We start from the raw sequence: 13,548 nt of genomic DNA on the forward strand, positions 1-13,548 counted from the left end.
GGTGAGTTTTCTAAACATATAATGATACACTTGAGAAAATGTGACTAGAACCCAGACATTAATCTTTATTTTCTCTTTGTTACAGGCATCGCTTTCACAGACTTACCGGTAAGATAAGTGCATTTTCAAACAGCTTTCCTCTATGTATTATAAACAGATGTTTAAACGTGACTCACATTTACTTTGTGCTTCTTGGAAATCCAATGATAACCCTCTTATCCAGTTTAATACGAGATACTGCTCATCATATCAGTGATTTATTAATCGAAGCAAAAAGCTTTTTCATTTTTACACCAAGCTTCACAGGGGTTTTCCTATTTGGGTTGTTAATGTTTGAACAGTTCTAGTGGAACTTTACCAGGAAATTGTAGATACAATTAGTTACTACATTCTTAGTTTGACAGATGCAGACCCTACATAAAAAATCAACCTTCATTAAACCACCAGCATTGGTTATATGTGTGCAGCTCTGTCAGATGCCCAGAGGCTGGCTACTTAGGTAGCCAGTGGTCAGTGTAATTCTTTCAAAAATCTTTTTATATGCTGTTCACTCCATAAAATCAAACATATCAAAGCATTTTTTTCTTCAAGAAAGCTGCAGATACTTGAAGACTTCTCTCTTTTTGGTCATTTTAATTGTACCTTCACTGTGTTCCCTGTGCTACAGGTGCAGGTGTGGTACTGCACTTACTTTGCTTTTTCTCATCCACTTTGTTTCTGGTCTAATCTGGTTAGGGCACAGCGTGTGGACACAATTCCATCTGGCCAGATACTGTTAGCTACGACCACAGGGAGTGGGGACAGATATTAAGGAAAAACGAAGCCAGTAACCCAGGGCGCAGTGTCGGGTGCTACAAGTAGGAAGCTGCTGCCACTTGCTTGTATCTGTGTGATGCCAGCAGGGGTCCTTGCTAGCCTGTGGTACCAACGCAAGAGATCTCTGACATCTCAATCTGAAGCAAAAAGCTGGACCCCTCCTCATTAGAAGTGATTGTTTTCATCTCATTAAAAGATTTGAGACTCGTGCTTTGTTGCTTAGTCTAGACTAGATAACACTATAAGCAAGATTTATTTAAGGGAGGGAAAAAAAAAAAAGACCAGGGTGGAGAGGAGGCAAGATAGGCTTTGGCACAGTTCTAACAGCTAATTTCACGGGGTTTCAGTGTTCCAGTGACCTGCATGTTGATGTGTCAACATCATGATAAGTCTTCCTCACAGCTGTCACGTATTTAGTATGCAGTTCCGTAGATCAGCATACTGTCATACCGTACCACCATTGACTACAGTGTAAATATGATGTAGGTATATTAAAAAATAAATTAAAAAAAAAAAAAAAGATTGCATTGCCATTTCTGAGACGCTAGTTGCATTTAAGAAAGTTACTTTAATCTCAACAGGCAGGTTTTACTTTTCTTATATTTGGCATATTTCAAATTTGCATTGAGACCTAATCTCTAAGCAGAAAATAAAACTGAGACAACAATAAATGCTTTAAAGTCTTTTTGTAGATACAAGTCCAGGAATTCACGAGAACTTCAATGCACTGTTACAGTTCTTTTTAGGCGCTACACTTGGACTTTGAGGCTAATGAGTTCTCTATCCTGTCATTTCTTACCACTAAAATTCAGCGATGTTTTAAGTATTTCACCCCAAAAGGAAAATGGCCCACTTTGTAAGTTTAATTTTTGTTCTCTTTTTAAAAGAAACTTTAATCCTGGTCTTAAAAAAAAAAATCATTTAAAAATTGGTATTGAATATTTTGTAAAACTTAAACCAAAAGTTGTAAACGTTAGCACAGCTTAAAAAGTGCATATTCTGACTAGAAGGAGAATCACTAAGGCTTTCTTATTTCAAAATAAAAAATTGTGACCAGTGGGATAAAACTAATCAGTCGTTGTATTGCTGGATTAGTAGAAGTTGCTTTAACTACTGGACAGATGATCCAGAGGTATTTGCTTTTTCACACTACTAGCACTGGGGATATTAGTACAGAGCTGAAAAAAAATATGGGGAATTCAGTATAAGAGGAAAGAACTAATTAAAAATTTTCTTGCAGCCAAACTTGTACCCTACAGTAGGGCTTCAGACACCAGGAGAAGTTGTGGATGCTAATTTTGGACAACACCCATTTGTATTTGATATTGAAGACTATATGCGAGAATGGAGAACCAAAATTCAAGCACAGATTGACAGATTTCCAATAGGAGATCGGGAAGGAGAATGGCAAACAATGATTCAGAAGTAAGACTTCAAATATTGTTCATTTTTTTAAAAAACAAACAAACAAAAAAAACACAGTTTATCTAATTCATAGGTCTTTAAGATATACCTGTTTTCTTACACAAAAAAAATCACAGATAATATTAAAAAGTAGTACAGAGTTTTTCTGACATAGCAGGCTTGATAAGTATGTATGAAATTGAGCAGGAAGAGATGATCCTCAGGGCAGATATCTGTGTTATTACTTAAGAATTTATAAAAAGTATAAATCTTCTATTCTGATTTCATCTATCCAATTTAGGTTGGTTTGTTTAGAAAAATTGCCACAGTCATAATGGTTGGTTCTGGAAATTTCCATTTGCATTCAGTTTTTGGCACGCCAGGTTAGCTTGTGGCTTGTTAGCACATCACATGGAGAACTGATGGCCGTGGCTTCACGTTGTTTATTTCTTAGTGAAAACAAAAATTCACTTCAGAACGTGCAGAAACTGCCTCAATGTATGCAATGAGCAATTAAGAAACTTCATTAGCAGGTAGGATTTTAATTGACTCAATTTTGGTTCATAAATAATCGTATTAAAACATATCATAAAAAAATGTCGGTTTTGTATTGTTTGAAGATACTGGCTCTTAACTGAAGCTTCTGAATTTCAAATGCAATTCTTCAATTCAGTCACTTTTTCTCAGGAGGGATTCATGTTCAAGAGGTTCTCAGTTGCTTACCTGTATTTAATAAGTGTTTCTGCTTTTTGTTTATTTTTAGAATGGTGTCATCTTACTTAGTTCACCATGGATACTGTGCAACAGCAGAGGCATTCGCCAGGTCCACAGACCAGACTGTGCTAGAAGAATTAGCTTCCATTAAAAATAGACAAAGTAAGGCTGGAAAGCACGTTACATCTTTTTTTCCCCCCTCTCCCTTAATCAGATATTGCATAAAACTTTCTCTTAAGCTTCCTTGTAGAATTTTGTTTCAGCACTATTTCGTAGTACAGTTCTTTGCTTTCATATAAAGCTACACTTTTATGAACAGCTGGTTAAGATGAACTTCTGCACTAATACTTTTGGAATTTGTTTGATGTAGTAGGATGTGATAAATTACTTGTTGTCCTTCTCTTGAATGGAAAATTGTGATCTGTCTTAAGCAAATGTGTGTGATGTCTGTATAGCAGTGTTTGTGACTGACCATTAGCTCTCACAAACAAGAATTAAAAAAAGGTGACAGAAGTTTAGACTTTTATCTCAACTATGAAAAGGGGTAGATGTTAGAGAATGCTTGATAAGTTAGAGCAAATTTTGATTTTTTCCAGTTCATGGTTGTGAGGGGGAAGAGGACACGGAGAACTAACAGTATACTGTTCACTTCTAACTTGCTGTAGCTGGGCTGTTTGGCAGCCTGATTAAGACAGTGCCTTCCCCCATTCATTTAGATTCCTGCTGTATGAACACAAGCATTTGTGTTCAACGGTTGTCTGCATGACACACCACATGGGGAAACTGCTCTGGTGGAAAAATAGCCTGGTTGTTGGGCTGTTTTTTCATTTGGATCAATTTCTCTGTTGGTGGATAGAGCTGTGAGACTGTTTGAGGCTTGTGCTAGCTTACAGCAACAGAAGCATTAACTAAAGCTGCTGGGACTGTTGTGGAAAGGTTTAGTCAACTGTAACCTGACTTAAAGCATGCCTTGTAGGTAAGGGAGACGAAATTTTATGTTTCTTGCTCAAAGTCGAACCTCTGGGAGTGGGAGGTGATTTGAATTTTCTTGGGTGACAATAGTTTGGTATGTGCTTATGATAAAGCTATGAAAATGAGAAATAAATCACATAAGTGTCTGCAGTCTTAATCTAGCTCTAAACGAGCAATCTGAGTACAAAATAGTTATATGCTGGAAATAAAAGTATTTACTGAGTACTTGTTTGAATACCTGTAGGAGGAGTGCAATTCTTCGATTTCCCTATTGAGCATTTTAAGGAAGCATGATTTTTCTTTACGCTATTTTTTTTCTAATAGAAAAAAAAAACACTTAATGATTGCAGTGTCTTTTAATAATTTACATGTATTAATCCGTAAGCTGTCCTTTTAACTGTTGTTTTTGGTGAACAGAAATTCAGAAACTGGTTTTGGCAGGGTGAATGGAGAACCCATTGAAACAACATAACAGCTGTATCCAAGTTTACTAGAAGAAAATCCTAATCTCTTATTTGTTTTTTGGTGAACAGGAATTCAGAAATTGGTTTTAGCAGGAAGAATGGGAGAAGCCATTGAAACAACACAACAGTTGTATCCAAGTTTACTAGAAAGAAATCCTAATCTCTTATTTGCATTAAAGTGAGTCTTCAAATTATACAGATGTGTGTTTATAGATGACACAAGTACCTTCTGAGACTAGACAGTTATTTAAAGTTTTCACAAAAACAGTTAAGCAGCATTTTTTAGAAAATTTGTGTAGTTTTTTTCTTTATGCTGTACTTATTTGCTACATGTTTAACCAGGTTTTGTCATCAAGGTCCTGTTTTGCAGCATAATTCACATCTTGCTGTAGACTTGTCCTCTAGAACTAAGTTTTATATTTTTTGGAGTGAATTTGAATCAGTTTCTCCTACGTAAAAATTAATGTTAACTGATGAATATTCAAGAAAGCTAAAAGTCTTGTGGAATAAGTTGGTCTGTTCCTTCAGATGGCTGACTGACGTTAAAGACCAGTTTAAAATGAGTTGGTCCACTCCTTGTCATTTTATTTGAAACCTGTGGAAATTTGGTAATCCCAAAGACTTCTTGTAGCTTCCCAGGCATGCAATTTTCACCTTCCGGCACTTGCCACCTGCACTGATCCTACAGAATTTTCTATCATGTCATAATGTTTGAGTATGGGGAAAAAAAAAATCTGTTCCTTCTATAAAAACAAAATGCTATGATTTTTATGGTCAATTAATTTACTTGAAATGTATTTCAAGTCTGTCACACTCAAGTGCTGAACAGAATTCACCTGATAGTGCTGCAAACTTACCACAGAATTCATAAAATGGGAACGTTTTGGTGTAAGACCTCACTCTATAATATTAAGTGTATGTTTCTTTTTCTCAATCTGTCTTGCTAAATTCTGCCTGTTCTATTAAGACTATCCAAGCCTAAAACAGTAGCGGTAGTTGTGAGCTTCATCAGAGTTCATAGTAAAACCTCCTCATTTAAAATAAAATTGACAAAGAGCAACCGCCTCTAAAGGGAAGGTTTGTATGTGATCTTGCTTTTTAAACTGTTCTCCAGTGCAAATGTTTCATGTTTAAAGTTACCATTTAATCCTTACTGTTCCAGGCAGTGAAAGTATGTGCTCATTTACTTTGAGAGGAATGATTGGCATGACAAAAGAACTATGTATCCTTCTCAAGAAATAAACTTGCCCCTGCCAATAAAACAGAACAGTTAAAACAAAAAGAAAATACAGTTTAGTTCTCTGAACTTTGAGGACTTATTGCCAGAGCTTATCCTCAAAGGATAATATTCCTGTTCTCCTCCCTCACAAATTCTGTAGTTTTGTATTTTGGATGAATACTCCAAGCTTATTGATGATTGGGTTAGTGACACCCAGCATTTCCTTGAGTCAGACTGTATATTTAACGCTAAAATCACTGGTCAACTGAAATGTGTTAATTGTTTTGTTGGCTTAACTTCTTTGTCTTTTGTTTAGGGTGCGCCAGTTTATAGAGATGGTGAATGGTACAGACAGTGAAGTGCGGTGTCTGGGAGGCCACAGTCCAAAATCTCAAGATAGTTACCCTGTTAGCCCACGATCATTTAGTAGTCCTAGCATGAGCCCTAGCCATGGAATGAACATTCACAATTTGGCAACAGGCAAAGGGAGCAGCACACACTTCTCTGGTAAGTTGATGTGGAGGACACTTCACACATTTCAAGCTTTTTCTATAATTTTGAGATTTTTTCTATAAATTTGAGAATTTTCAGGAGAAGTTACAAGTATCAAACCTGCAGATAGACAGTTTGTTTTAGTTGGGCTGAGACTGAACACTTTGCATTGAACGATAGTTTTAACAATTAGGATAGCTTATTTTCAGCTGGGGAAATGGAAAGCACATATATAAAATGTGCAGTAGGAAATATGAAAGGAAATAAGAAACAGTAGGAAATGAGAGAAACTGAGTGGTCAAGTTAGGTTAAAAAAAAAAAACACAGAAGAGCTACTTTCTTCTGGCAGCCGAATTTCACTCTGAGTAGCTGAGAAGGTTCTGAGGGTCTGTATTGGTGGTAAAGCTTCAGTGGGAAGCCCTGCATGTTTAGAGCTGCCCCATGCCTGTGGAGAGATCCCAGTAACTTCCCAAACACGGAGAGGAGATTGGGCATGTTAAAATAGTACTTGAAGGTGGTGTCATCTTTGAACTCAAGACTCTTTTGGTAGCAGGTGGAAGCCATCAACTTTCAGTCCTGTTTTGTTCTTAAATCCAAACCGGAGCAGACTGGGGGCTTTTCTTTCTTCCTCTTGGTAGGTTTGAGTAGGAAGCCAGCGTTGCACAGCCACCAGAATACCAGCTGCTGCTGAATGTGTGGTGTTATGCTCAGATTTTGAGTTATTTCTTGGAGTGCTTCTTGGGATGTGTTGTAGAAAGTACCTCTGGCTTTCTTACTTTGAAAACAGAGGCGATATTTAATAAGCAAGTTGATGAATGGTATTATTAGCATTGAGATTTGGAATTCCCCAAATGGCAGAAAGTGGCATGTGTTTGTGGTTGTTTTTATTTTGTTTAGTTTTGTTTTGGTTTTGTCTGTTTGTTTTTTTTAAATAATAAACCCTTCCTGTGACCTGCTTCTATGTTAGAAGATACTAGGGAGCTCTTGAATCTGGGCTTGATGGAGCTGCCAATTACATGTTTGCTTCAAATAGTAGTTTCTTGATTATATTTTAGAAGGGTCAGAAGAGATTTTAGCCAGACATCAGAATTTCACAGCATGGTGTAATTTTATTTAGCAAAGCACAATATTAGCAATTAAAATAATTATATGGGGGAAGGAGGGAGGTTGTATTTGAGTAGCAATATGTGAAGCATTTTCAACACTGAATTTTACTGTGTATTTATCAAGAGAATTATGCAGTAAGGAATTATAAAGATGCATGTCTGCTTCCATTCTTAATGATTAAGTGGCCTAGAGGAGATACTTCACATCTTTCAGAAGTAATCTTTCCATTCTAAAAGCTGATTCTATGTTGATTTATTTTTATATTTTAGTGGTGTATATGCACAACCAAAAACCCTTTTATGTGTTAGTATTTGTTAAATAATGCACTGTTAAATAATGCACTTCTGCACTGCAGAAGCCTTGAAGTTTCAGGTCCCTGAAGCACGGAAGCTAACTATTTAGGATTGCTTGCTTGACAAATGAAGTATTTAGCGACCATGAACAATTAAGCCATGCTTATTTCACTTGTGTAATTAGGTACTTACAAATAAGTTCGTCGATGATTTCAATTATAAAAATTTCTTTTCAGGGTTTGAAAGTAGTTGCAGTAATGGAGTAATATCAAATAAAGCGCATCAATCGTACTGTCACAGTAAACATACAACCACCAGCTTGAATGTACCAGAGCTCAACAACATAAATGTGTCAAGATCGCAGCAGGTTAACAGCTACTCCAGGTGAATAAACCTCAATGCTTCTAACTTACGTTAAGGTTTACGTTGTCCACATGCTTTTATTACAGAGAAGAGTTTTCAGAGGAGTTTGAGGATGTGATGGAGGTAACAAACTACAGTTGGATAGTGATGGCTGGGGAGGGGAGGAAGCGAGAGCAACAATTTCCTTTTTAGCTTCACAATTTACATTTGCGTCAGTAATCACCTCTGCCAAACAGCTTGGCAGAGTCCAGGCAACTTTGGGATTTTTCACAAGATGAGGACAGTTCCTTTGCTGCGGAGCTGCCTGGTTAAAAGAAACATTCCTTGGTTTCTTCAGGGGAAGCTGAATACTTTTTGGTTGTATTGGAGGTGGTCTTTTAAACTTGAGTATTAAATCTTTTTGCTCTCATGAAAGGTTTTAGGTTGTCCGTGACAAAATAAAACAGGCTTTAGAATGGGAATAGAATAGGATGTAACTGTCAGGAAAGGTCAGCCCCCAAAGCCACACTGGCACTTTCTAAAAGTGCCGTTGTGACCCACTGTGAGCAAAGTGTGTTGTGGAGTTTCATGCACTCAGTTGGCCTCTGAATCTTCTTTCAGTGTTGTGATGTTCTTGATATTTGCTTTGAATTTTTCTTTCGTTTCTCTGACATTCCATTGAGAGAGTGAGGTTTCTTTGGAGAGAAATATTTACCTAAATATGGTATTCTCAAAGTAGGGTTTATATTTAGTTAACTGTGTGTTAAAAAAAATAAAATAAAATTGGAGGAGGGGGGCATGAAATAGAGAAAAATGCATTGAGAAAATACACTACCTCTTTGTATGTACAGGTACGTAAACAAGAGCTTCTTGCTGTGTATTTAGAAAGTGCTTACTGCTGGTGTAATGGTGGACACATTCCATTTTTCAGCATCTGAAAACGTTGTTTTTACTAAATGCTAATGTTAGCTGGGAGAACCTTAAAAATTCCCTGCTGCTTTGGTCTACCTTGGTAATATTTAAAAGCAGTGTTTCAGTGGGCGAGATAAGGATGTTTTGTGGTGAAGTTGTGAAGAAGATAACCTCAAGTTCTTTAACACGAGTCCAATTTTTGTTCATTCTTCTCATTTCAGCAATGATGTAGACATGGAAACAGATCACTACTCCAATGGGGTTGCTGAGACTTCATCCAATGGCTTCCTAAATGGTAGTTCTAAACATGATCACGAAATGGAAGAATGTGACACAGAAATGGGTCTGCAGTGATATTTCTTACATTTTTATTAAGTGATGGCAACAAGGTTATGTTTTTACTTGCAATGCTTCCCAACTTGAAAATTAAGGATATTAGCTCAAACCTTAATTTTTGTTGTTGTTGTTCTGCTGTTATGATATGTAAATCTTAAAACTGCTGATTTAGGTGGTCTGATATTAGTGTGAGAACAGGGGAAAAGTGGTAGTAACTCATGGATATTTGAACTAGTATCAATTTTTAAGGAAATACCTTTCAGAGTAAGTACCCTGCTTGTGCAGAGTGCCTGGGCTAGGGCTGGCAGGTGGCTTCTCCCGCTTCCAGTCCTCTCAGCACCCATGGCTCTCAATGGCATCTTTGGAGTAAACAGTAAGAGGAGAAATTGCAGAGCACTTACACAGGGTACAAAGAATGGTGATGATGCTAGTACTAAGTACTCAGGAAAAGAGCTATATTTGGAAACTGGGATGTAACAAAAAAAAAAATTCCACCAACATAATATGATCTAAAAAGTAACTGTTTTACTTAGCCTACTTTATGTTCACTCCTAGCTGCTGCTGTTAGTGATGAGTGGGTACGTGAGTACCCTCTGAGTGGCTGTACAAGTTAAAAAGAGAGCGTTTACTCTGCCAGTACAGCACTGACTGTCCCTGCCCAGTAGTGCTGAAGGCAGCCACATCACTTCAGTGAGAGCACGGGCTGGAGGCTGGGCAGCGGGTGTTATTCCTGCATGCATCTGGAGAAATGGGAGCATCCAGCCCAACCTCTCTGCATTTGCGGAACCGTGCTCTCAAGCCATCGATTTAAACAGACACCAGTTAATGCAGAGCTTAAGTGAAATACAAAACGCAGGACATTGCTGGTTCATGTGGCTTTGCTGGTAAATACTGCGCAACTGTTCCAGAGCAAATCTAATTCTGTTTCAGCCCTGAAGGGGGGGATACTCAAACTGCCAGGCTGTTTCGCTGCATTATGCTCTGAAACTGGGTAACAACAAGGCCTCGTTTCTCTGACAGAAAAAACAAAATGCTTCTTTACTCTCTTGCAGCCTTGACCACAGAGGCTTGCTGTGACAGACGTGAAGCAGCTGCACAGGGAGCAGAGAGGGGTGGTTTTTGTCTTTTTGTGTGCTTTGTTTTTTGATGTAGAGGGGTTTTTCTGCCTTTGGAAAGTGATGCCCTAGATTGGGCTGCAGCTAGCAACAAGCACCGCTGCTTGAAGACTTGCAGGTGCTTCACCTTGTGTAAAAAGGAATGTGGCTCCTCAAACCACATTGTTTATGGCATCAGATTGAGAATTTTGTTCTGCTTTTTGAAATACTTATACATTTTCCTTAGTGCTGTGTATGTTATATAAAGTAGGCACAACATTTTGTTTCAAAGCTCAGTTCTGTTGATGAAAAATGGCAAAGAATGGATAAATTATTTTTTTACAGGTATCTCTACTTGTAAATTTAAGAAAGGCAGAATTTTCAGAGAAGCTAAAGGTTAATTTACTATTCAAAAACTGCATGAATACCTATTAAAATCGGTAGTACTTGGGAATATTATACCAAATGGTAAAGAAGGTGATAGCAATGTTCCATTTCATTACAAAAGAAGCCCAAGATGTTCAAATCATAAAGCTAGTATGTTGTACAAGGACTGTGTACCTTCTAAACAGCAGTGTCTGTCATGGGAGCTAGGGGTTTAGTTCTTTTTATTCTAATTTACTGGTTCAGGGTTTGGCCTATCTTTAGAAGTCCAATGACAAATAATTTAAAAGGTAGCTAGAATGTGGGGGCTCTTTTATTTATTTTCAGTAAAATCTGGTTTATAGTTCCAGTTAGTTTAATACAATTTGTTGTAAAAAAAAAAAAAAAAGCAGTATGTGTGGATGGCTTTTGCCATCAAGTAAATCTTCCAAGTTACTATTAATTAAGGAGCAGTTTAACAGGGTGCAGCACAGGAGTGCAGTCTGCCAAGATCTGTGGCCCTACATGCTTTCCCCCTGAGAAGGCAGATGGTTTTAAAGTGAAATCAGTGCACCTAGATCCCTAGCTTGCTTCTTGTCTCTTTATTAGTGGTGATGATGACGATATCGTTTTTGCAGAAGTAGATTCAAGTCAGTTAAGGCGTCAACTGTGCGGTGGCAGCCAAGCAGCTATCGAAAGAATGATCCATTTTGGAAGAGAATTGCAAGCGATGAGTGAGCAGCTAAGAAGAGAATGTGGCAAAAACACAGCAAATAAGAAAATGCTCAAGGTATGCTTAATCCTGAAATTGTGGTGTTAAGGTGAACAACCATGCTGCCCAGTGGAAACTTTTCATGGTGGAAACTTCTCACAGCATGCTGAGTAACAGTATTATTTTGCTTCTCTCAGACAAAAATCACAGAAGCTTAAGCATTCCAGTCAGCGGTGGGTAGCACCATCTCGTCTGTGTAGCGCATTCATGGGGGAAAATAACTTCATGCTGTAATAATATTCAGAGCAGAGCTGAATTTGGCACATCCCTTTTCTCTTGTTTCTGACCATGAGCTTGGCTACTGGAATCAAAGTACAGCTTTCAGCGAGAATTGGTGCAGGTGCCAGAAATGTGTGCTCTGTTTAGTATGCTCAGTGTGTATAATTAGTTTACCTTGATTTGAGGCTGCCCTGGAAAATAATTCCCTTACCAAAGACTGACTGCTTACAATTTCCAGTCTGTTTTTTTCTTGCCACTTACTAAAACACTGATTTTATCTTTCCAAATAATTTTGTTGGGAAAAACACCACTTGTTTAAAACAACTTCTGTTAGATTTTTTTTATCCCTTTATACTGATGAAGGATTTTTAGGTAAAAATCTGTCTTATAAAAAACAACTGCCTTCTCACTTTGAAGTCATGAGTCAAAATGCGTTAAGAAAATGGTCCTAGTAGAATATAGCTGTGATGCAATAATGATTTTTTTTTTAATTATCTTTCCACAGGATGCTTTTAGTTTACTTGCATATTCGGATCCTTGGAGCAGCCCTGTTGGAAATCAGCTTGACCCGATACAAAGAGAACCTGTGTGCTCTGTGCTTAATAGTGCAATACTAGGTAAGGCCTCGTGGTTTGCACGTTTGGTACCCCTGTGCCTTTTGTTGAAGAATGGCAGCGTTGTGGCTCACCCTGCATCGTGTGCTGGGTTTAGTACTGGGCTGCTGGCTGAGGGACCAGTGAGGAGTGGCAGTGCAATCATGCTCTGCTGGCAGAACAGAGTTTTGGGGGGTGTTAGTGCAACAAATATAATACCTGTCTGGTTGTTTCCAAGCAAAAATGTTTTTTTTTAACATTAGGGCTAGGTGGGGAATTTCAAAATGTCACTTTATTCCTGTTTTGTATTACTGTAAGGATAAGCTTTGCATGTAAATACAGGAATTTTGTTTTCAGTACATGAAAAATCATGAAAACTAATGAGGTATTTAAACTGCCATTGTGAATCCTCTTTCAGAGACTCACAATCTGCCAAAGCAACCGCCGCTTGCCCTCGCCATGGGACAAGCCTCACAGTGTCTAGGATTGATGGCTCGATCAGGAATTGGATCCTGCGCGTTTGCCACAGTGGAAGATTACCTACACTAGCTATGCATTTGAAGATCTGAAAGGTGTTGTGGCATATTCGACGTGGAAAGTAGACCAGCTCTGCTGACTGGAATTTGGGATTTTAATTATGTACTAAGGACAAGTCTGTCGCTTTATGTTGCTTCCTAGTTTACAGCATGATGCAAATGATTTCTAACTTAGTGTTAGGAGAAAATTTCCATCTTTAAACCTCTTAGGCGACTAAGAGTGGAAAATATCACTGATAACGTCAGCCATCCAAATTGACAATTACAAATCCTCTAAACGATTGTCCAAAACAAACCAAAAATCCTGCTACCTTGTGGTGGGACGGAAGGATAGCAAACGTGGATGTGTTAGCATATGGGTGAGACAAACGTCAAGCAGGATGACTTGCCAACCTCCACCCCCATTGTTACATAGTTCAATCAATGTAATTTGCAAAATGCATAAACACCTGATGGTTTGGATATATAGTGTTGATGGGAAGAAATGATATTTTTTAATGTGTACTGTAAAACTTGAATTACTCAGGAGCTGAGTGAATATGTTTGTTGCTACTTACAATCCCAACCTGTTGATCTTAGTAGTTTTTTTTGTTTTAACATGGTCTTTTCAACTTTGTTTCCTTGTTTAACTACAGACAGCTTCTGTTGTGTAGACTCACCAGTTTAACTGTTGTATTATAACAGTATTACATGTCAACACAGTGTGGTTATGACCTATTTATATAAAAACCAAATATTTAGTCAATTTACAGTCTTAATTTAATCTTTGTACACCTTGCATTTTTAAAAGTGCTTAAATAGTACTATATTGCAATAAAATGTAGTGATATCATAATTAACCAGCCATTAAAAACTTACTTCTACATACGAGGTAGCATGGACGTGTATGCTACACTTTCT

The 13,548-nt window shown here is 37.7% G+C and overlaps 1 protein-coding gene across 3 annotated transcripts in view; it reads left to right on the forward strand.

Moving 5' to 3' along the window:
* The window catches only part of RANBP9 (RAN binding protein 9), a 38,685-nt gene extending 25,167 nt beyond the window's left edge, over positions 1–13,518 (forward strand). The window contains exons 5-14 of one of the 3 annotated variants that reach the window (XM_072033328.1): positions 86–108; positions 2,057–2,241; positions 2,984–3,096; positions 4,440–4,548; positions 5,906–6,096; positions 7,718–7,865; positions 8,957–9,030; positions 11,167–11,318; positions 12,025–12,136; positions 12,531–13,518. In XM_072033328.1, the coding sequence (XP_071889429.1) occupies positions 86–108; positions 2,057–2,241; positions 2,984–3,096; positions 4,440–4,548; positions 5,906–6,096; positions 7,718–7,865; positions 8,957–9,030; positions 11,167–11,318; positions 12,025–12,136; positions 12,531–12,661 (1,238 nt within the window). In that variant the 3' untranslated portion in view covers positions 12,662–13,518. Of the gene's footprint in view, positions 1–85; positions 109–2,056; positions 2,242–2,983; positions 3,097–4,439; positions 4,549–5,905; positions 6,097–7,717; positions 7,866–8,956; positions 9,125–11,166; positions 11,319–12,024; positions 12,137–12,530 lie in introns of those variants that run through there. The other 2 variants (XM_027451243.3, XM_072033329.1) reach the window with 2 other exon arrangements.
* Positions 13,519–13,548: the final 30 nt, after the last annotated feature.

The sequence above is a fragment of the Anas platyrhynchos genome, chromosome 2, assembly GCF_047663525.1.
Source record: "Anas platyrhynchos isolate ZD024472 breed Pekin duck chromosome 2, IASCAAS_PekinDuck_T2T, whole genome shotgun sequence".
Classification (NCBI taxonomy): Eukaryota; Metazoa; Chordata; class Aves; order Anseriformes; family Anatidae; genus Anas; species Anas platyrhynchos.